General features: G+C 40.2%; 4 protein-coding genes across 4 annotated transcripts; 3 read left to right on the top strand and 1 right to left on the bottom strand.

Moving 5' to 3' along the window:
* Positions 1-3,663: 3,663 nt before the first annotated feature.
* On the top strand, positions 3,664-4,713 carry LOC6034665 (cuticle protein 16.5). Its single transcript, XM_001844901.2, has 2 exons — positions 3,664-3,675; positions 3,846-4,713. Exons 1-2 carry the CDS (start codon positions 3,664-3,666, stop codon positions 4,632-4,634), a joined length of 801 nt encoding a protein of 266 aa, XP_001844953.2. The 3' UTR covers positions 4,635-4,713.
* Positions 4,714-7,419: 2,706 nt separating this feature from the next.
* Positions 7,420-17,883, bottom strand: LOC6034664 (DNA-directed RNA polymerase II subunit RPB1). The gene is made up of 4 exons (XM_038250274.1): positions 17,803-17,883; positions 17,222-17,741; positions 8,472-8,494; positions 7,420-8,298 (listed from the first exon to the last, which is right to left on the bottom strand). The coding sequence occupies exons 1-4, from the start codon at positions 17,809-17,811 to the stop codon at positions 7,510-7,512; spliced, it is 1,341 nt and encodes a 446-aa protein (XP_038106202.1). The 5' UTR covers positions 17,812-17,883; the 3' UTR covers positions 7,420-7,509.
* LOC119767852 (cuticle protein 16.5-like) lies at positions 14,541-15,335 on the top strand. Its single transcript, XM_038257527.1, has 2 exons — positions 14,541-14,615; positions 14,675-15,335. Exons 1-2 carry the CDS (start codon positions 14,604-14,606, stop codon positions 15,197-15,199), a joined length of 537 nt encoding a protein of 178 aa, XP_038113455.1. The 5' UTR covers positions 14,541-14,603; the 3' UTR covers positions 15,200-15,335.
* A 1,219-nt stretch (positions 17,884-19,102) lies between the features above and the next one.
* On the top strand, positions 19,103-19,755 carry LOC6034663 (cuticle protein 16.5; the record flags this gene model as incomplete). Its single annotated transcript, XM_001844899.2, has 1 exon — positions 19,103-19,755. A coding segment is annotated over one exon (546 nt), but the record flags the coding sequence as incomplete, so codon positions are not given.
* Between the last annotated feature and the right edge of the window lie 3,683 nt (positions 19,756-23,438).

Below are 23,438 nucleotides of genomic sequence, written 5' to 3'. Positions count from 1 at the left end.
TCGTATGGTTATGGTAAACGCTGTCAGCAGTTACTTTAAGTAAACTAAATTATTGGTAATAATTGTGGGAAAACTTGTTGAAGGTTATTTGATCTTTCAAAAATGATGTAAAATACAATCTATGTAGAAAACATCTCATCAACTAGTCGATTGTTCCTCTTGTTCAACATTTCCACCTTCAACCTCAATAAGCTATGGTCTCCATTTCCTGCGTTCTTATACCCAATTAGATTTGTTCCACCCAATCGCTGACCTCTCTCATTGAATTGTTTCTGTAAAAAAAAAAACTAATTACAAAACCTCTATAATCGATTCCGAAAAACTGCGACTCAATCTCCAACCAGCTCGAATAACTTCGCATAAAACACCACCGTTTGTCGAAAAACAATCAACCGGTACAATTAAGGCGCAAAACAGCACCGAAACTCCCATCATCTGCGAGCCCGACCCAGAAGAGAGGCCGTCAAACCCAACGCTTAGACCCAATTAAACTTCCGCAGGTAACCGCCTCAGGTGGAAGATGAATGACACTGAGGCTTTCCGCAAAAATGACGAAACCGCGAAATCTTCCGAGCCGATTCCCCCTTCGGCGGAATAGTTCACAGGGGTTGAACCTTTGAAAATATCAGTGATTCTTTGTAAAAATATTTTTTTGGCAAATAAATAAAAATTTGAGATGCCAATGCGTGAAATGAAAATCAAAAAGCTCCTGTTTACAAACCAGCGTATTAATGTTTCGTCTATTACTGAAATAAAAATTAACTAATCAAAAGAAATACAAAAATATGCAGTGATTTCGAGTTTTTGACCCAGAAGGAGGGTAACCGTATAAATTAGAGCAACACATGTCACATGGTGAGAAACATTGGAAAGTGATAAACATTGAATAAAGAAGATAATTTTCGAAAATATTGTGCACTGAATTCCCCGCCGGTGTGAGACAACAAAAATATGCTTGAATAAAAATCACTGAATGGAAGAAATGTTTGAATCAATAGAAAAACTAGCAAAAAAAAAAAATGAAAAAAAAAGAAAATTTACAAAAGATAACAAAAAAAAATAACATAGAAAAAAAACTTTTTAAATAATTTGTTCGAACTTATAAATATAAAACTTTTTCTCATTTTTTTTATCTCTTCGACCTCTTGCCTAATCTTCCTTTTGTTCTTTCGACCTTTGTACATTCAACCTTTTGTTCTTTCGACCTTATATGTTCGACCTTTTGTCTCACATCCATAAAAATACAGAACTTTTTCATTGAATTATCTTGAAGAATATGGCTTTGGTGAATGGTTTTCCTATTTTATAATATGAGAGCTAGTTTTGATAAATTTTTTTCAATAGATTATCGTCAATAATCGAAAATTAACTAATCGTGATCTGAAATTTTAGCAAATTTTTAGAAATCGTTTTTCATGAAAATTTCAAAAATCAAAAGCTATGATGCTGTAAAATTTTATTTTATATAATTCAGGTCATACAACATAAAATTTTAAAAATAAAGTGTTTCAAAAAATATGGTAAGGCCGTTGCAAATATTTTTTGAAGTTCCTGACCCTCGCCTCTGACCAAAGTCGAGGAGGGGGCAAAAAAATAAAAAAAGTATAACATTGAAATCACGAGCCATGGTTTCAACATTTTAATGAAAAAAGTGATTTTGAAATGCATTATAGACCTGTCCAGTTGTTTCGCCATCATTAGTTTCCAAAATATCTAAGTATTGACGAAAATTTTATTATTAGCGATTTTTTTTTGCAATGCTGTACATTGGAATTTCATAAAAATTCAATACATTTTTAACAAGCCCAAACATGCTCAATATGATTATCAATGCAGAAAATGCATTTTAGATTGGTTTCAGTTGATTAGACTTCTATTTTCATGGATTTTTTTGGAAAAATATTTATTTTGCCCTCTGATTTTTAAGAACAATTTTGAAGGGGGGGAGCGACATAGACTTTGAAAAATATTTGCAACGACCTAATTTGTAAAAAATATATTTTTTTTATATAAAATTTCGCGTTTTTTTGACACAGCTTCATTGCAATTTATTATTTTTTAAGGTTTTTTATGATTATTTTTTTATATTTTATTCCAAAAAATCAGATGTTGTGGAAATCATTTCTTAAAATTTGGCTTATTTGAAGCCAAATTTGCAGGTATTTTTTAAAAATATTGTATTTTGCAAAAACTCATATTTATGAACATTAAACAAAAAAAAAAAACGTGTGAAAATACAATCAAAAAGGTCGCATCGTTAAACGCAAGTTTTGTAAAAAAAAACAAAATACAAAAAAAATAACGATAACAAAATCACAAAATGATTGTTATCTAAACCTTGACAACAATTATCGTTAACTGGATAATAACTTTTTATTTAAATTACGTCATGGCTTAAATCACAACCGCTCATTTACCAGAGAATTTCGATGTAGTTCCCACAGACCCCAAAAAGTCAATAGTCTAATTTCCGCAATAACTCAAACCGTTCGTTCCACTGGAGACCGATTCCCTTGGCCAAGGTCACACCACCAGCCTCCGGGGCGATCCGTCCGAAACCTGCCTGTCGTCATTAATTTATGGTGCACCTTCTGTCATAAAACATCCCCCTCACCACTCGCTTGATTTGGCACCGGTACAACGAAATGAGGTTCAAACCCAACTCGGAAGGTAATTAACCTCCCCGTCCGTCCCGCGATGGGTCCAAAGGCTTGGAACTCGGCACAAGGTCGGGCGGGTGACGTCATGGGCTTCCGAGAGAAACGAACTCCCGAATGTCGAGCCACCTCCTCGTGTGTGTGTCGACAAGATCTTCAGCTCTCAATGGTACACGGCACACGTGCTCGAGAGAGTCATAAAAATCAGTGCACTAAACCACACACATGCCAAATTGCCACAACTTGAAGGGTGCTTACCCTCGAAAATCGTTGGTAATAGTATTAGCCAAGTGGGGAACCTCTTGACGACGTGTTGATGACCATTGGTGGTTTGAGAGACCCCACAAACTCCGCAGATCGTGCAGGGTTGCAGGAAGATCAATGGATCCTGGTGGTGGTTGGCAGTGTTGCCAGATAGTTTGATCGATGCAGTACAAAGATGGTGCCCATGATATAAATACGCAATATGTGAATCTGTACCAGCTAGAAAGTCAGTCGGTTTGTACCACATTTTTGGCAACCCTGCCCACCACCCAGCGTGAGTTTTCCGCCACCGGCCAACAAACAAGAGTAGTGCGAATCATTACGAACTCATTACGAGGTGACTTCAAACACTTTTGAGCGTGCACACACACACACCCCGACTAACCGAATGCTTGATCAGTCTCAATGGGTTGAATTCCGTCTCTTTCTTCGGGTCGTCAACGCCGCCGGTTCGGGTTTCATCGCGCGCGCAAAGTTTCGACGGGGTTGTGCGATTTATTATAACTTTGTGTGATAGTTTTGCCTGTTTGTGGTGTTGTTGGTCGTCTTCTATACGAACCCTCTCGTGGCCGAAGGTCGTCCTCTCTTCTTCGTTGAGACGACGAGGATGAAGCGATCGGTATCTCACACTAGTGTTTAGATTTTTCCGTATAAATATTGACCGACGCCGGTCCAACTGTATCATTGCTTCAGTTAACTTTAATTCGACTAAATCGGTCCTCCGCAACCAGTTTTCAACATAATGGCGTTTAAGGTAAGGACGCATCGGGATTTGGAAGGGAACTTAGTGGATTACCCAAAACCAAGTGATCAAGTGATTTTGTGGAAGAATTTGAACAATTCGTAGCAAATGGACTGTCTTGAATAAAGTGACTGTGTTCAGTGATCTAATCCTGTGATGTTTTCTTTCTCGGTTTCGTGCAGGTGGTGGTTCTGTTTGCCGCTCTGGCCACGGCCAGCGCCGGATATATCGAAGCTGATCACCATCAGCACTACTCGCCGGCTTCGGCCGTGAGCTACAGCTCGATCACCCGTGAGCATCACGCCCCGAAGCTGGCGGTGGCCAAGACCCTGTCCTATGCCGAGCCTCAGGTTCACTACGCTGCCCCAGCTATCCAGTACGCTGCTCCGGTCCACAAGGAATACGCCGTTCATGAGCACCAGCCTCTGCTGAAGACCGTTGTGGCCCAGCCAGCTTACACCAAGACCATCGTCCAGCAGCCAACCTATGCCAAGACCCTTATCTCGGAGCCCACTTATGCTCATGCCGCCCCAGTGTACGCCCATGCTGCTCCAGTGTACGCCCATTCCGCTCCAGTCTACGCTCATGCTGCCAAGACCGTTTCGTACTCGGCCCCGATCGTCAAGAACGTTGAGTACTCCAAGCTGGCCTACACCGCCCCAGTTGCCAAGACCATCGTTTCCTCGCACCCGTCCTACACCAAGGCCATCTACGCCGAACCGACCTACGCCAAGACCATCGTGGCCGCTGAGCCAACTTACACTAAGACCATTGTCCAGCAGCCGACTTACGCCAAGACCTTGATCTCGGAGCCCACCTACGCCCATGCTTCCCCGCTGTACTCCCACGCCGCTGCTCCAGTGTACGCCCATGCTGCCCCTGTGGTTGCCGCCAAGACCGTGAGCTACTCCCCAGCTGCGGCCGTGTCCCATGTCAGCTACGAGGATGCCAGCGCTCACTACGGCTGGTAAATGCAGTTAACCTGTGTGCAACAAGTGCCAAAACGAAACGGGTATCGATGGGAGACCATCGTCTCTATTAGGACCAGGACATCGTGGTGGTGACGAGTGATTGACAATGCCGAATATGTTGAACGATTTTTGTTGAATATATTTATAATTTGAAATGAAAATACCTACTTTAATTGTTGTTGCGTGTTTGAAGAATGATCCCTATATTCGTTTGATCTCCATCTCCATACAAGTCTTAGAAGCACTGCATTTCTTTTAGGTCCTCATTTGGAAATTCGGTTCAGTCCCAAATCAAGAATTCGTTGAAGTCATCTTGATAAATAAACATTGCATGCGTATCGCAAAACAGTTAAGTAAAATTCATGTTTCCGACCTTGCTTTGAACCTGGATGGTGAAAAGCGGCACCATTTCTGCAAGTATTGTTATATCGATTCGTCCAAAAATGGAAATAAAAATAATTTATTTTTTGGTGGGTTCATTCAGGGATATAAAAAGTCGATGTTTCTATGAACTTTTGCGAAACCCCTTTTCAGCAATCTCTAACAATTATCTTTCGTTTAATTGGTATTGTTCATAAATTTCCACCCACATTATTTATATATCCACTTATCCAGCTATTCTCAAAAAAGATTCTGGGCCTACTAGATTTAAAACAAAACTTCTTGTTTCCAAACATTGCAAAGTCACATGAAACAAGTAAAATCATCAAACCCAAGGTTTTTAAAAAAAATCAAACACTGTAAATTAACCCACAAATGGCTAACATCGATTTAACGGATCAAATCCATTATAGAAATGAAGCCGAAACACTAGATCCTGTCGCAGCCAATAGAGGTAATACAGTCCAGACTCTTTAATCCGAAAGTCTCGGAATAAGTTCACTCCAAATAATCGAACCTCGAAAAAAATATTTTTTGTTAGCCTATTTTGGTTTATTTATTGAAGGGTTCTGATTTTCGGTTCAAAAATCAGAAATCATTTACTCAACGCCGAATGAATCTTTGGGAGCGTTCTTTTATTACGTAACGCAAAAAATCGGATGTTTAGTTCCCCTCCCATCCACCCTCGTAACAAAATTTCCATGGCTGCCAGCGCCATGGCCAATCGGTTCACACAGCGAAACAAATACTTCGTGAATTTATTGGCCTACTCCGTCCATCAACCCGTGTCACAAACGAATATGTTCAGAGAGGAGAGAATCTAACAAAATACAGTCAAACCTCGCATAAGAGCGCCTCGCATATGCAACTGTGCATATACGAGTCATTCCACCTGATTCGGTTTTGTCGCAAGAGTTGCATATGCGAGGTACATGGCTTATGCGATTTTGGCTATATGGGAGACATGGCCTATATTTTTATAAAAAATCATCTTAACTATACAAATTTATAGTGTTTTGGAATCGTTATGAAGTCAGCTATACCGCTTTACCAAATTTACAAGGTTTACGATGTTCTAGGTCATCCGAAACTTCCTCAAATTAAGGCCTGTGTGTTCACCGCCGTACACGTATGAGGTAGGCGATTGTGACTGTGGTTTTTGACCTCAGATCATATCCGGATAGCCTCAGGGAGGTTCAGAGACTAGTCTACCGATATGTGGTGATGTTCTAGGTCTTCTGTAGAGTCCCGGGAGTTACGGCCGATGAGTATACCGCCGTAACAAGACAGAGGTAGAAGGTTTTTGACCTCAGATCATATCCAGATAGCCTTAGAGAGGTTCAGGGACTAGTCTACCGATGTGTGGTGATGTTCTGGGTCTCCTGTAGAGCCCTGGGTGTTACGTCCGATGGGTCTACCGCCGTAACAAGATAGAGGTCGGAGGTTTTTGACCTCAGATCATATCCAGATAGCCTTAGAGAGGTTCAGGGACTAGTCTACCGATGTGTGGTGATGTTCTGGGTCTCCTGTAGAGTCCTGGTAGTTGGTAGTTCATAACGATTCCAAAACACTATAAATTTGTATAGTTAAGATGATTTTTTTTATAAAAATATAGGCCATGTCTCCCATATAGCCAAAATCCCATAAGCCCTGTACCTCGCATATGCGTGCTTCGCATAAGAAACCCCCATATGAGTTGCATATGCGAGGTTTAACTGTACCAGCGAGGCACTCACTTGGACTGCACTATCACAGTTGGCCATCAATTTATATTCGGCATGGTAGAAATTGCTGTCAAATGTGTCTTTGACGATGTGTTATCAACAAAATTGCAAAACATTTGTGATAACATTGATTTTAAGCATTATAATAAATGATCAAAACATGCCGATAGCCGACTATTTTGAGTCAGCTTGAGCAATTCGCTGTACTGGCCGTTTGGAGTGAGAGGGAGAGCAAAGAGAGAGCATTCAATAGCGATTTGTGTGGAAGTGTCAAACAATCGGTAAATAACAGTCAGAGCAGTTTTTCGTCGCGCTCGATTTGTGATCGCGAGTGAATGAGTCCCACATGAACCTTCGGATAATCGAACTTAGGAAATCGTACCATCGGATAAAAAGTTTGGACTGTATTTGGACATGTTGTACCTCACAATTGACTTATTTTGATACATTCTAATAGAGATTTTCAAAAACGAATATATGAAGTTAAAATTGCTTTATGGTATTCTATAAACTCATTATAAAATGCAAAAAGATTATTTTGGGGAGAAATAAGGGATCATTCTTCAAACACGCAACAACAATTAAAGTAGGTATTTTCATTTCAAATTATAAATATATTCAACAAAAATCGTTCAACATATTCGGCATTGTTGGGGTTGCTGTTGTCGTCCTCGTCGATCACGTCACGATGTCCTGGTCCTAATAGAGACGATGGTCTCCCATCGATACCCGTTTCGTTTTGGCACTTTTTGCACACAGGTTCACTGCATTTACCAGCCGTAGTGAGCGCTGGAGTCGTCGTAGCTGACATGGGACACAGCCGCAGCTGGGGAGTAGCTCACGGTCTTGGCCGCAACCACGGGGGCAGCATGGGCGTACACTGGAGCGGCGGCGTGGGCGTACAGCGGGGAAGCATGGGCGTAGGTGGGCTCCGAGATCAAGGTCTTGGCGTAAGTCGGCTGCTGGACAATGGTCTTGGTGTAAGTGGGCTCAGCGGCCACGATGGTCTTGGAGTAGGTCGGTTCGGCGTAGATGGCCTTGGTGTAGGACGGGTGCGAGGAAACGATGGTCTTGGCAACTGGGGCGGTGTAGGCCAACTTGGAGTACTCAACGTTCTTGACGATCGGGGCTGAGTAGGAGACGGTCTTGGCAGCATGAGCGTAGACTGGAGCGGAATGGGCATACACTGGAGCAGCATGGGCGTACACTGGGGCGGCATGGGCGTAGGTGGGCTCCGAGATCAGGGTCTTGGCATAGGTTGGCTGCTGGACGATGGTCTTGGTGTAAGCTGGCTGGGCCACAACGGTCTTCAGCAGAGGCTGGTGCTCATGGACGGCGTATTCCTTGTGGACCGGAGCGGCGTACTGGATAGCTGGGGCAGCATAGTGAATCTGAGGCTCGGCGTAGGACAGGGTCTTGGCCACTGCCAGCTTCGGGGTGTGATGCTCACGGGTGATCGAGCTGTAGCTCACGGCCGAAGCCGGCGAGTAGTGCTGATGGTGATCAGCTTCGATATATCCGGCGCTGGCCGTGGCCAGAGCGGCAAACAGAACCACCATCTGCACGGAACCGAGAAAAGAAACATCACAGGATTAGATCACTAAACACAGTCACTTCATTCTAGACAGTCCATTGGTTACGAATTGTTCAAATTCTTCCACAAAATCACTTGATCACTTGGTTCTGGGGTAATCCACTGAGTCCCTATTTCGAATCCCCGATGCGTCCTTACCTTAAACGCCATTATGTTGAAAACTTGTTGCGGAGGACCGATTTAGTCGAATTAAAGTTAGCAGAAGCAATGATACAGTTGGACCGGCGTCGGTCAATATTTATACGGAAAAATCTAAACACTAAGGTGAGATACCGATCGCTTCATCTTCGCCTTCCGAGCGTCAACGTCGTCGCGTCGTCGTCATCATCAACGAAGAAGAGAGGGTTAGGTTTCGGCCCCAAGGGGAGTTCGTATGGCGTCGTCGTCGTCGAAAAGGTAGAACAAAAAGGGTGGACGATCGACTAATTTTATGATGTCCGGCTTCTAATTTGTGGATTGCGTAAGGTTTTCGTGAAAATAGCAGAACTTATCTAATTTTTTTTTATTATTGTTAATCTAGATTTTGTTTATTAATTAGTTTTTGATTAGTGTTGAGTTGTTTTACTGTTGTTGCAGTTTTATTTCGATATGAACATAAATTTAATCTAAATATTGGTTATTTTTAAATGAAATGCAATATAAACAAGGGCTGCATATTTTGTTACAAGTCGACAAACTGTGTATTCTACACCTCCAAAACCAACAACCCCGTTTATCGCTGGCGGTCATCTTTCGATGCTGACCAACCGAAACCCCCCAATTTGAGGCTCTCTCGAGCGCGCGCGCGCCTTGCCGTCAAAGATTTTCGTGATCTTGTTAGCCACTTTGTAATGCATATATAACAATTTTATGGCGAATCAAATGCCATCGAATCCTTTAGGCTAGTTAAACAGAATGGTAGAAGAAAAAAAAAAATCAACCCAAACGAGCGTGCCAAATTTTACACCATTTCACGGCGTGTTGTATTTTGAGTCGTATCGGCGTGAAAAAATCCGAAAATCCAAAGCCAAATTTGGAACGGTGAGGTGTGGGGCGTGTGACCTCTCGGAATAATTTCCCTGAACTGTGGCTACTAAATTGGCTATTGGAATCCAAAAAAATAAAAATAAAATGAGACACGCACCAATGTCACGCGCCACTCTCAGCGCAGAGAGGTCTCTTGACCTCGGTCTTGAACAATCTGGAGGGCTTAGGTTGGCTCAAAAAAAAGTTGTGTTAGGGGTTAAACTAGCAATTATAAGCGATCATCTTGAGCTGCTCGATACCTTAAATTGCCGCTGAAGGGGAGTGTTGACGAGTTATTTAATTGTTGTTTGGAAACGGTATTGTTTGGTGCGTGGAAACATTGAAATTTAGTAAACAACCTTGTTTATTTCATTCAGTTTTTGGGAATTCAGTCGTGATCAGTGTTGAAAATCCGACGACTATGATTAAATTAGCGATTAATCGCTGCCTGTAACACCTAACGAATAAGACTGCTGAGAATAGTCATGATTCTCAAATTGCCACGACTAGCTGTCATTCGTCAAGTTTACGATCGATGATTGTAACAACCCATGACTGCTGGCGGTAAAGGGGCAAGATTGTATTTTGATCGTAGCAAGTTGGCGACTAAATCCAATCATCATTTTTTTTAATCGTCCCTGCCACACTCAACGACCAAGTGACAGTCATGAGAAACGAGATCAAAGCATACTCAGAGGGCTTTTCTTCAAGCAATCATATTCGCTAGAAGAGATTTTATTTCAACCTTGGTCGTGATTCAACTTGGACCTAAACAATTGAACCCTTGTCATAGCTGTGAGCACACTAATTAAAGCATTATTTATTGGGTTGTTTACAACACGTTGAGTTAGAAACTTTACTTGCTTTGATGACTTTGCGGAACTAAACGGATTTCAAATTAATGACTTCCTTTCCAAGTTTGCAAGTACAAATTTCAGACTGTTGCCAAAATGTTACCATTACTAAGAGAGGCTGTTGCAAATGTTTTTCAAAGTTTTTGTCGGGCCGAGAAAACGAGAGGCAAAAAGATTTTCATCGAAATAGAAGTCAACTTAAAACATTTAGTAAGCATTTTCTTGCATTGATAATAATCATATTTAGGATGTCGACGGTGTCGTGCTAACTTGTCGCAAGTCGCTTTTTGACGTTCTGGGAAAAACGCGTTTTAATGTTTGAACCTTGAATGACCAAAAACGAGAGCATGTAAACAATAACAAGCACGTTTTGTTTGTTTGACCATTCTGTGCATTGTCCTGAAGTTTGGTTGAATTTGGTTGCTGGAGTCCCGAGTTATAACTATAACAAATGTTTACGGTAGACGGGCTTGTACTTGTGTCAAACGCGTTTGACCAATTTTTAGGGTGTGTCAAGATAGCTTTCATATGAAAAGTGGCAAAAATGCACGGAGATTTTTCGGTTTTTATTGATATTGATATTGATATATCTCAGGATAGAAATCGATTATTTTTTATCTGTGAAGATCAAAATGTGAGGCATTGTGAGCTGCACAAAATTGCGTTTTTAACTGAATTTAGCCCAAAATGCACGTACGACAAGTTAGCACGACAGCGAGGATGTTAAGGTTTAAAAATCATTTGATTTTTTGTAAAATTCCGATGTACAGTACCGTCATCAGCGGTGGGATTGGGTTTGGGAGAGATTATGTCATACAAAGCTGCTAAAATTTGTTTGACCCGATGTTACCCCCCAATAAAAGTACAGTACAATATTATTAAGTGCATTTAAAAAAAGTTTTTTCGCTCGACATTCAAAAACTTCAAAATATTATTGCAACGTTAAAATTGTTGCTGTTAAGGTTGTTTTTGATACTTTTGTCTTACAAAGAATGTGCTTGGTTGTTCAATTATCCTATCAACAAAATGTCAATTAACTTTTTTTCAGATCTTTGTTTACAAAAATTAATTTAATATTGATTTTAACCCCTTCCCGCCCAGAGCAAAATCGAGAATTTTTATGTTTTTTTTTGCCATTTTTCAAAGACTTGACAAATTTGTGGAAAAATAAAAACTAGAGAAACAACAACATTCTAATTAACAATGTAATTTCGTTCAATAGTTTTCGAGAAATGTCAATTTGAAGTAAAGAATAAGTGGTGCTCTGGTGCAACCATTGCACAGTGGTCCAGGTCGCAAAATTAAGTGGAAAATGGATTTTCCGTAAAATGATGAAGTTTTGGAGATTTGGTGTCTTCAGAAGAGTTGTTGCATATAGATAGGGGCAACTTTTGGTTTGGTTGGAAATTAAGGTGGTTCACTATTAGGGTGATTTTGAAAATCTAACTTTTCAGGAATATTTTTGGGAATTTTTTTGTCTTCTACAAAGTTTTTGGCCTTGCTATTCCAAGCAACTTTATCGAAGACACCATCATAATTTTTGACCGTGGCAATTCAGGGTTAAGTTTTAGAGAAAAGTGGTATTAGGGCACATTTAGAGCTCTAAAAAACAAACTTTTTTTTTTGACAAGTTAATTTGGATTTAAGGTAAAAAAGATGCAAATTTAAAAAATGGGTTTATGGTCATATTTTGGGTTTGAATGATAATTTTACATGGAAACCCAAAATATGACCATTTTTTCGATTTTTAGACACTATGAGTCAATTCTGAGGGCAGATTCGGATTCAGCGGGCAAAATTACATGGAAAAACATATATTTAGACAATTTTCGAAATTCGTTAGGGTGGTCCCATAAGGTATTCCCTTGAAAATTGGACTTTTTCAAATGAAGATATCTCGAGTTTAAAGAAAAACACCCCTGAGATTTTTTCAGCGTTTGTAGTGCTGGATCTCCTCTTTCAAATGCAACCTGGTGCTTAAAATTTGGCTTGCGCCTTTTCGATATATTTAAGTTTTAAATTTACATCTTTTTTACCTTAAAATCGCTGTAACTTTTGACCCTTAAATCCAAATTGACTTGTCAAAAAATAAAAATGTTTGTTTTTTAGAGCTCTAAAAGTGCTTCAAATACCACTTTTCTCTAAAACTTAACCCTGAATTGCCACGTTCAAAAAACTTATTTTTGAAGGTTTGCTCAGATGCTTTCTATAAATTTGGTCGTAGGAGGCGTAGATTACGAGATAAAATGTTGGTGTCTTCGACAAAGTTGCTTGGAATAGCAAGCCCAACAACTTTTTAGAAGGCCAAAAAATTCCCAAAAATATTGCTGAAGAGTTAGATTTTCAAAATCACCCTAATAGTGAACCACCCTAATTTCCAACCAAACCAAAAGTTGCCCCTATCTATATGCAACAACTCTTCTGAAGACACCATAGCTCCAAAACTTCATCATTTTACGGAAAATTCATTTTCCACTTAATTTTGCGATCTGGACCACTGTGCATTGGCGTTAGAGGGTTAATGAAATATAAGGACTTTGAATTAATACCTTTGTGGTATAATTGATCTAAATAATTGGTTTTCGACCATTTTTATTCAATTCTCTCCCTTGGCAAATTTGAAAGATGTCCATTCCCCCCTCTCAATTTCATTAAGAACTATATTACTCAAATCCTAAATCCAATTTCAATTATCCTAAATTTGAAGTTAAAATGTATTTGAAAGAGTTTGTAAATTAACTTTGAAAGTTTTTTATCATTTTTTGGCAATGTTTTACCTTTGTTTTGCGTTTATCCAAAGTAATGAAAAAATAGTTGAAAAAATCTAGGAAAATTTGGGTTTCATTGTTATTGTTGAAAAAATATTTTTTTTTAACACTGGAACGCCCAACGCATGCCCAACTTACACGGACGCCCAAGCCTCCCAAAAAAGTTGGAACGGTAACTTCAACTCGCTGGTTCTCGGACATAACTCAACCAATCGGTACGATTCTTGTTTCCAGGGATTTGTAAGAATGTTTAGATGATCCTAAAATTTTGCAGAACTTGATTTGAACAAATCTGTAATTTCTGCGACCGAAAACATCGTTCCAACTTTTCCAAAAAGACTGCCTCCGTGGAATTTTTGGCGAATTTTTTTTCACACGCGAAAAAAAAGTTGGAACGATGTTTTTGATCGCAAAAATTACAGATTTGATCAAATTGAGTTCTGCAAAGTTCTAGAATCATCTAGACATCCTAACAAATCACTGGAAAAAATAATCGTCTTGATTGGATGAGTTATGCCCGAGAACCAGCGAGTTGAAGTTACCGTTCCAACTTTTTTGGAGCCTTGGGCGTTGGAATGTTAATGTGCCATCGTTTTTTAAAAGCCTTTTTGAAGTAGGTAAAACAATACAAAAAACTTGCATTAATATCTTTTGACATCATTACTCTTTGAAACAAATGAAAAATAATTGTAGCTTTATACTATCCCATTGTCTTGTTTTTTTTGTGACACATGACCTTTACCCACCACCCTAACAATGGGACAACTTTTGGGAATAAGAATAGGGGAATTCCTCGCCAGTTGAGAAACCCTGATCTAAATCCATTTTAAAGTCCAGAAACAAGAGTAGCTCGTTTTGCCACTATGTGGGCAAATTCTTAGCTGTTCTGAATCATGAAGAAACTATCAACCAACAAAATTTGGTTTTTCGTATTTTCTATTTTCCTATTTCTTCTTTGCTTTCACTTTAATTATCGTATTCATCATGGTCTCACAGAAGAAGTATAGTATAGTATAGTTCTCATTTAACTGTTATGCCATAATCCAGAGAAAACTCTTTTTCATTTCACCAAAGTACTGTAAGAACCGGCTTCGATTCTGCTTTCAATGCCACTTTCGTATTCCAGTTCTTGTTCGTTTTCCTGTATGTCTATACTCAAGCTCAAGAGGTCTGGAGAAAGGAAATGTCAACGCGCGTCGGGTCGCTTGCTCCTGGATGCAAAAGAGACCAACATTTAGTCGCTGTTCTTTCTCGGGTTCTTCGCGAAGAAGAAAACAAAAGTTCTGCTTTGGGGGCCCAAGTGGGCGTCCTCGGTGGACCAGTATTTTGGCCAGCAGAAATTGGATATGTTTGAAAGTGCAAGTTCTGCGTGTACGTACGGCACAGAACGGGTCACGCTCGAGTGCTCCCTTTTTTGTCACCACCATCACTGCCGTCGCGTTTTGGCGAAAACTGGTGGAAACCCAAAATTGTGACTGGACTCGAAATTGAGGAAGGTCGTTGCGAATCTTCTTGGGCTGCGTTTTTCTTGGCGAATTTGTTGCAATGAAATCGGTTTTATATAAATATTGGGGCAGAGGCTCAGCAGGGTATCAGTGTGCAGTTCCTCGTTCCAGTGCAAACATCCAGTAACATCCCTTAAAATGGCCTTCAAGGTAAGTTGTGAATTTCTGGGTTATTCAAAGATATTGTTTTTCTGATCTTCCCGTTGCAGCTCATCGCCCTCTTCGCCACCCTGGCATGCGCCAGCGCTGGATACCTGGAACCAGCATACTCTTCCTACTCCGCACCGGCTCTGTCCTACTCGAGCCCCTCGTACACCTACGGATACCAGAACGCCGGACACTCCCTGGCCTACAGCGCCCCGATTGCTCGCTCTTACGCCACCCCAGCCCTGTCCTACGCCGCTGCCCCGATCGCTCACTCCTACTCTGCTCCAGCTCTGTCCTACTCGGCCCCGATTGCCCGCACCTATGCTGCCGCCCCGATCACGCACTCCTACTCCGCCCCTGCCCTGTCCTATGCCCGTAGCTACGCCCCTGCCCTGTCGTACGGAAACAACTACGGATACTCGTCGTACGCTGCTCCTCTGGCCACCAAGACCGTCGCCATTGCCCAGCCGGCTGCCATCGCTCATGCCGCCCCAGCTGCCGCCCTCAGCTACGCCCCTGCCCACGCCACCAGCTACACCAGCTCGTACATGAAGTACAACAGCCCCCTGATCACCTATGCCTACTAAGTTCCTGAACGTCCAACTTTCCTCCTGAACCTGCTCTTTCTTTTTTCCTTGTTGTTGATCAGCCCTATTGCAAAATGAGACCTCATGCATGCTGGCAAAGTTTATTTTGTTGAATAAATTCTTTTGCGAATAACAACTTTTTTGTTTTTTATTTCTTTTCAATGTCTCATTTTCTTCAAGTAAATCAGAAATGAAGTAGTTAGGAAATGTTTCATTTATTGGTCATCAATTGTTCTAACGCAAGTGTTTTTTTTGCATATTTGGATGCCTAAAAGTGCCTTATCTTAATCAAAATGCAAAAAAGTTTTACAGTGAATTTTAAAGAGTTGACTGTACCATTTTTTCATTGATAGTATAAATTCCAAGCAATAAATGTTTGTTTGCCAATGAATTTTTTGATAATTTTTAAGAGAAAAGGGTAGACAAAAGGTACACAGCGATCCAACGTCAAGCCAGCAGGATTCAAAGAAAAAGTGCTCCGATTTGGCTCAAATTTGGCAAATTTTGTGTTTAGGGTGGTCTTATTCGAAATAGTATTTTACGATTCAAACAATGTCCGGAACGACTTAACCAATTTTAGCTCGCCATGCTTGAAAAGAAAGGTTATTAGTTGGGATTTTAATGAAAAATACTAAGACATTTCATAAACATAGCTGAACACACTTACAGATCTAATGAAAACTTTGTTTGATGATTTGAATATCTCGGGACCAAAGTGATCACTACTGAACATATGTTTTTTTTATGATTTTCAGGACATTTTACGTAACATATCCGAATATTCATTTACACTGTAAATTTTACAGGATTCTAGGACATGATTATTGAAAAAATAACGGATTTCGGTAAATTAATTAAACGCAATGTACCATCTACCATGCTTCTTCATCGAAATAAGTTCTATGTTCTTTCTTTCTGGAGACGCATGGTGCTCTATGTTCAATTAATGTAACGAAATCTGATATTATTTTCTAACTGGTCATATCTCAGAATCCTAGCAATAGTCTTTAACCTATATTTCGGATATATTCTTATTTCACTTTGGAGCGTTCTCGGGGTCATGTTTGAAATTAACAACCTAGAATAAACAAAAAAAATCTCATGGTTTAACTAGTTCAGTGCAATTTTATATTGAAGTTTTTGTCTACCCCTTAATTTTTTTTCCATAAAGGGTCTAAATATTTTTTTTGCTGAAAATATCAATTTTCCAAAAACTTGTGCAATCGTTTGTAAACTTTTTAGCATACAACACATATAAATTATTTTTGCATTGTGTTGAAGTTGGGCACTGCTAAGCTTTTCTTAAATTTTGATTTTTGGAACCATAGATCGGTTAAGTCGTTAAGCATTATGAACACAATATTTTCATAATAAGTTTTATATTTTGTAATTTTTGACAGTACAATAACTGATAAAACCATTCGATTTTTTTTTAAAAGAATATTTGAATTAGTTTTATCCGAATATAAATTTTTTGCGAGTTCCGTAAACCAAGGTTACATTGACAGCCGCGGTTTGACTTTGATAGGTTTTAGATATATCCACAAAATTAAAAACTACAATTTTAAAATTAATAATTTTGATCTAAAGAATAAAACTCCCTACCTGGGTATTTGCAGATTTAAATTATAATTTCCCTTAAATAACATGACAATTTAAACAGATGTGTAAACGAAAACAGTTGAGGATTTAAAACTGTTACAAATTTTGTAATTATAGTTTTCGAGCATCGAGTACGAATAAAAATTATTGAAAAATAGGCCTCAATTAGGGCGAACAGGGACCAGAATCAATTCATAGGACAATGATTATCGGATCGAGACAGTTCATTTTGTTTTCAGCGAAAATTTTATTCAAATAATCAACAATTCCAGAGTTTTTTTTAAAAGGACCAATAAACTATTGTCTTTCATATGTTTATAGGACCTAATCAAAAAAAACTCTAGAATTCAACAATCATGGCCGATCTGGAGTTCGCCGTGACTAGTGCTGGCGTCCTGTTTGCTCCCGAGAGATCTTAGTAGGCATAGGCGATCAGCGGGCTGTTGTACTTCATGTACGAGCTGGTATAGCTGGTGGCATGAGCAGGGGCGTAGCTCAGGGCGGCAGCTGGGGCGGCGATGGCAGCCGGCTGGGCAATAGCGACGGTTTTGGTGGCCAAAGGAGCGGCGTACGACGAGTATCCGTAGTTGTTTCCGTACGACAGAGCTGGAGCGTAGCTACGGGCATAGGACAGGGCAGGGGCGTAGCTGCGGGCGTACGAAAGGGCAGGGGCGGCGTACGAGTGGGCAATCGGGGCAGCAGAGTAGGACAGAGCAGGGGCGGCATAGGAGGTAGCGATCGGGGCAGCGGCGTAGGACAGGGCCGGGGCAGCGTAGGTGCGGGCAATCGGGGCGCTGTAGGCCAGGGAGTGTCCGGCGTTCTGGTATCCGTAGCTGTAGGCTGGGCTCGAGTAGGCCAGAGCCGGAGCAGAGTACGAGCTGTAGGCTGGTTCCAGGTATCCAGCGCTAGCGCAGGCCACGGTGGCGAGGAGGGCGACGAACTGTGGAGTGGTTAGAAAATTGTTAGGATTTGAGGATACAATTTTCAGGTTGTCGAAGTACCTTGAACATTTTGGGTAAAGTTGGTTGTTTTTGCTTGGTTTGAACGCTGAACTGCGAGTGATGTCCTACTGATGCTCAACGCCAATATTTATATCAAAAGTACCCAAACTTATTTAATCCACCTAGTTTTTCAGTGCCAAAATCAACGACGCGTATCCCGATTTACCGAAACGCTTTTCTGATGTCCTTGCAGAGCTTAACTCGTCGTTATTTATGGTTCACCATTTGGTTCCTTTTCCCAGGCATGTAGTTCACACGACGTTATCTGGCAACAACTTTTTCGGCTTATGCACAAAATTAATCCGATTCAATGCATTCTGGATCGTTTGCGTCCAAGACCTACCCCATTAGCGGGACTAGTTGCGTAAGCAAAATGCCACGCGTCTCCACCTTGGCGCCACCAGAGCGATTCCAACGGGAGTAAGCGACGAGCTTTCTGCATCGTTTGCGCCCACGTGTAAAGTAGATCGTCTGCAGCGATACCAAGGTGGTCTCGGAGGTGGAGGAAGTCGGGCACTCTGGCTGGTTAAAAGAAAACGACAAGACCCACCGTCACCTTGAACTTTAGAGAGTCGTCGTCGTCGTCGTTGAGACTTGGGTATCACAAGTTTGCTTTGGGGTAGCAATCTGGTGGAGTTGTTGTTGTTTCGACCTGATGTAGAGATCCAAGCGAACTTGTTGGTTTGATATTAGGGCTTCGGTAGCCCTAAGCTGCCCTATCCAATCTGATCAATTCATAGGGTGAGGAATGTTGTTATTATTTTTATGTGGTGCTGAGTTTTGAATTTGTCTGCGTGGGGTAATTTGATTAATTTCAGGTATTTCAAATCAGATGTGTTGATTGACCCTCCATGAGGTCAATATGTGTTCAAAAATCTTAATTTGGGCTTTAAGTGATGCAACATTGGATTAATTTACGGTAGCTTTATTTAATGAATTCCAGTTTTCGGCGAAGAAGTCGAAAAAAGCAGAAACCTGGGATAGTGGATGGCAACGAAAAATCGCACTTACTCGCCAAATGAATGAGTGTACTTTCAATCTGGTGCTGTTGATCAATTGGACGACTATTTACTGGATCACAAGGACGCTCATGTTGCATGGAAAACGTTGGTAACTTCCGTCGGTGAGTGGGTTGCTTGGAAAATGGAAACTCTATTTGGATATAAATATTGGCGGTGAGCATCAGTAGGATATCACTTGCAGTTCAGCTTTCAACCCAAGCAAAAACAACCAACTTTATCCAAAAATGTTCAAGGTACTTCGACAACTTGAAAACCTTATTCTCAAATCCTAACCTAACAATGTTCTAACCTCTCCACAGTTCGTCACCCTCCTCGCCACCGTTGCCTGCGCCAGCGCTGGATACCTGGAACCAGCCTACAGCTCGTACTCTGCTCCGGCTCTGGCCTACTCGAGCCCAGCCTACAGCTACGGATACCAGAACGCTGGACACTCCCTGGCCTACAGCGCCCCGATTGCCCGCACCTACGCCGCCCCGGCCCTGTCCTACGCCGCTGCCCCGATCGCTACCTCCTACGCCGCCCCTGCTCTGTCCTACGCCGCTGCTCCGATTGCCCAATCGTACGCTGCCCCTGCCCTTTCGTACACCCGCAGCTACGCCCCTGCCCTGTCCTATGCCCGTAGCTACGCTCCAGCTCTGTCCTACGGAAACAACTACGGATACTCGTCGTACGCCGCTCCTCTGGCCACCAAGACCGTCGCCATTGCCCAGCCGGCTGCCATCGCCGCTCCAGCTGCCGCCCTGAGCTACGCTCCTGCCCACGCCACCAGCTACACCAGCTCGTACATGAAGTACAACAGCCCGCTGATCGCCTATGCCTACTAAGATCTTCCGGGAGCAAACAGGACGCCAGCACTAGTCACGGCGAACTGCAGATCGGCCATGATTGTTGAAATGTTGATTATTTGAATAAAATTTTCGCTTAAAACAAATCTAAAAGTATTTTATTTTGAGGAAACTTCAACGAAATTATTGAATGTGGCTTTGTTGAAGTTAAAAATCATATTTTTCACTTTTTTATCATCTCTTATCATCCAAAATATCATAATTCATTCTTCAATTTCAAAAACTATAATTTCGTAGCATTTATCACTCAAAGTCTTGTGTTGAAAGGGAGTATCATCAGATAAAATTGCTTGTTAATTTTAGTTCAACTCCATTCATAGAATTAGTTTCGCCGTCCAATAGCTTCCTGTTTACGAGGCACTGAAACGCTCGCGACTAATTTCTAGCTGCGATGGCTAAGCCTCTTCCGGATAATCCGCAAATCGCTTGTGTCTACTGCCCCTCCATGGAAGGTCAGAGGCGTACTCGGTTGGTAACGGATCGTTCGGTCCGATTAAATGTCAATGTGGAGAGTGGCTTTTAATGGAATTTTGGATTTTCGAGCCGCCCGATTGACATCGTCGTCGTCGTCACCGGGGTGATGTATCGATGTTTTAGCGTTGATTTATGTTAGTTTACACATCAGTGAAGGATTTTATGGTATTTTTTTGTTGTTGTTGTTACGGAAATGTTGGAATTGTCTGGTGGAACGGCACGTGTGGTGTCGGAAGGATGTTGGGTCAGTAAGCTGCTGAACCGTAAATGTTTTTGAATTTTAGAGTTCAAATAAATATTCATAAAATATCAACATCATCGTTTCAACTTTGTTACACATCGTTTCACATAAAGCCAACATCACTCAATCATCAGCTCAGAAGTCTGATTTATGACCCCAAGATGAGTTGAAAAGGAAATTCAACCATCAATCAAATCGGTAAATATCACCTCCCGCACGCCAAGAACTAGAACTTGTCCCATTTCCCACCGACAAAGTATCACCTTATAAAGCAATATTTAGCTACAAATCACCCGCTGATTAGTTTCTGTTCAGGCCGTTATAGATGGTTGTCAACAAACCCCGAACAGCGGAATGTTCTTCTTTGACGTAGCCGAAGGTCAACGCGCAAAAGTCGACTCATTAGCTGGTGATTTTGCACACACAAATTAGAGCTACTAGAGAGACACCCTAGGGGCAGCATCTGCTGCCAGATGATGGTGGGAAAGAGTGCAGGGTGGTATCTTATTTTTTTTTTAACTTTATAATTTTATGTTAATTTTTATTTTTAATTGAACTATGGGTAATTCTCTACCAACTCACACGAAATCGGGAAAAGTTGCCCTGACCCCTCTTCGATTTGCGTGAAACTTTGTCCTAAGGGGTAACTTTTGTCCCTGATCACGAAACCGAGGTCCGTTTTGATATCTCGGAGGGGCGGTACGACCTTCTATTTTGAACATGCGAAAGAGGTGTTTTTCAATAATTTGCAGACTGAAACGGATGAGATAGAAATTTGGGTCAAAGGACTTTTATGTAAATTAGACGCCCGATTTGATGGCGTACTCAGAATTCCGAAAAAACGTATTTTCATCGAAAACAACACTAAAAGTTTTAAATTCTCCCATTTTCCGTTACTCGACTGTAAAAAATTTTGGAACATGTCATTTTATGGGAAATTTAATGTACTTTTCGAATCTACATTGCCCCAGAAGGGTCATTTTTTCATTTAGAACAAAATTTATCATTTTAAAATTTCGTGTTTTTTCTAACTTTCCAGGGTTATTTTTTAGAGTGTAACAATGTTCTACAAAGTTGTAGAGCAGACAATTAAAAAAAAAATTGATATGTAGACATCAGGGGTTTGCTTATAAACATCACGAGTTATCGCGATTTTACGAAAAAAAGTTTTGAAAAAGTTACTTTTTGCGTTTCTCTTTGTTTCGTCGTCCGTGTCTGTCGCGGGTGACCATGAACGGCCAGGATCGATGACGACCAACTTTTTCAAAACTTTTTTTTCGTAAAATCGCGATAACTCGTGATGTTTATAAGCAAACCCCTTATGTTTATATATCAATTTTTTTGTAATTGTCTGTTCTACAACTTTGTAGAACATTGTTACACTCTAAAAAATAACCCTGGAAAGTTAGAAAAAACACGAAATTTTAAAATGAAAAATTTGTTCTAATGAAAAATGACCCTTCTGGGTCAATGTAGATTCGAAAAGTACATTAAATTTCCCATAAAATGACATGTTCCAAAATTTTTACAGTCGAGTAACGGAAAATGGGAGAATTTTAAAACGTTTTTAGTGTTTTTTTCGATGAAAAATACGTTTTTTCGGAATTCTGAGTACGCCATCAAATCGGGCGTCTAATTTTACATAAAAGTCCATTTGACACCAAATTTCTATCTCATCACCGTTTCAGGCTGCAAATTATTGAAAAACACATCTTTTTCGCATGTTCAAAATGGGGGTCGTACCGCCCTCCGTCACGAGATATCAAAAACGGACCTCGGTTTCGTGATCAGGGACAAAAGTTACCCTTAGGACAAAGTTTCACGCAAATCGAAGAGGGGTCGGGGCAACTGCTGTGTGAGTTGGCGGAGAATTACCCCTATACATATTTGCGTCTCGGCTCCTAAAAAAGTTTGTTAAAAATATTATTGAAATTAGGTTTTTGTCTCCTCCTTTCAAATTATAGTTTAGTTTTTAGTTTTTAGTTTCTTGTTTCTTGTTTCTTGTTTCTTGTTTCTTGTTTCTTGTTTCTTGTTTCTTGTTTCTTGTTTTTTGTTTCTTGTTTCTTGTTTCTTGTTTCTTGTTTCTTGTTTCTTGTTTCTTGTTTCTTGTTTCTTGTTTCTTGTTTCTTGTTTCTTGTTTCTTGTTTCTTGTTTCTTGTTTCTTGTTTCTTGTTTCTTGTTTCTTGTTTCTTGTTTCTTGTTTCTTGTTTCTTGTTTCTTGTTTCTTGTTTCTTGTTTCTTGTTTCTTGTTTCTTGTTTCTTGTTTCTTGTTTCTTGTTTCTTGTTTCTTGTTTCTTGTTTCTTGTTTCTTGTTTCTTGTTTCTTGTTTCTTGTTTCTTGTTTCTTGTTTCTTGTTTCTTGTTTCTTGTTTCTTGTTTCTTGTTTCTTTCTTGTTTCTTGTTTCTTGTTTCTTGTTTCTTGTTTCTTGTTTCTTGTTTCTTGTTTCTTGTTTCTTGTTTCTTGTTTCTTGTTTCTTGTTTCTTGTTTCTTGTTTCTTGTTTCTTGTTTCTTGTTTCTTGTTTCTTGTTTCTTGTTTCTTGTTTCTTGTTTCTTGTTTCTTGTTTCTTGTTTCTTGTTTCTTGTTTCTTGTTTCTTGTTTCTTGTTTCTTGTTTCTTGTTTCTTGTTTCTTGTTTCTTGTTTCTTGTTTCTTGTTTCTTGTTTCTTGTTTCTTGTTTCTTGTTTCTTGTTTCTTGTTTCTTGTTTCTTGTTTCTTGTTTCTTGTTTCTTGTTTCTTGTTTCTTGTTTCTTGTTTCTTGTTTCTTGTTTCTTGTTTCTTGTTTCTTGTTTCTTGTTTCTTGTTTCTTGTTTCTTGTTTCTTGTTTCTTGTTTCTTGTTTCTTGTTTCTTGTTTCTTGTTTCTTGTTTCTTGTTTCTTGTTTCTTGTTTCTTGTTTCTTGTTTCTTGTTTCTTGTTTCTTGTTTCTTGTTTCTTGTTTCTTGTTTCTTGTTTCTTGTTTCTTGTTTCTTGCTTTTAGTTTTTAGTTTTTAGTTTTCAGTTTTCAGTTTTTAGTTTTTAGTTTTTAGTTTTTAGTTTTTAGTTTTTAGTTTTTAGTTT

The sequence above is a fragment of the Culex quinquefasciatus genome, chromosome 2 (genome assembly GCF_015732765.1).
Source record: "Culex quinquefasciatus strain JHB chromosome 2, VPISU_Cqui_1.0_pri_paternal, whole genome shotgun sequence".
Lineage (NCBI taxonomy): Eukaryota > Metazoa > Arthropoda > Insecta > Diptera > Culicidae > Culex > Culex quinquefasciatus.
Note: the sequence above shows the minus strand (reverse complement) of the source record. Positions and strands in the feature narration are given on the sequence as shown.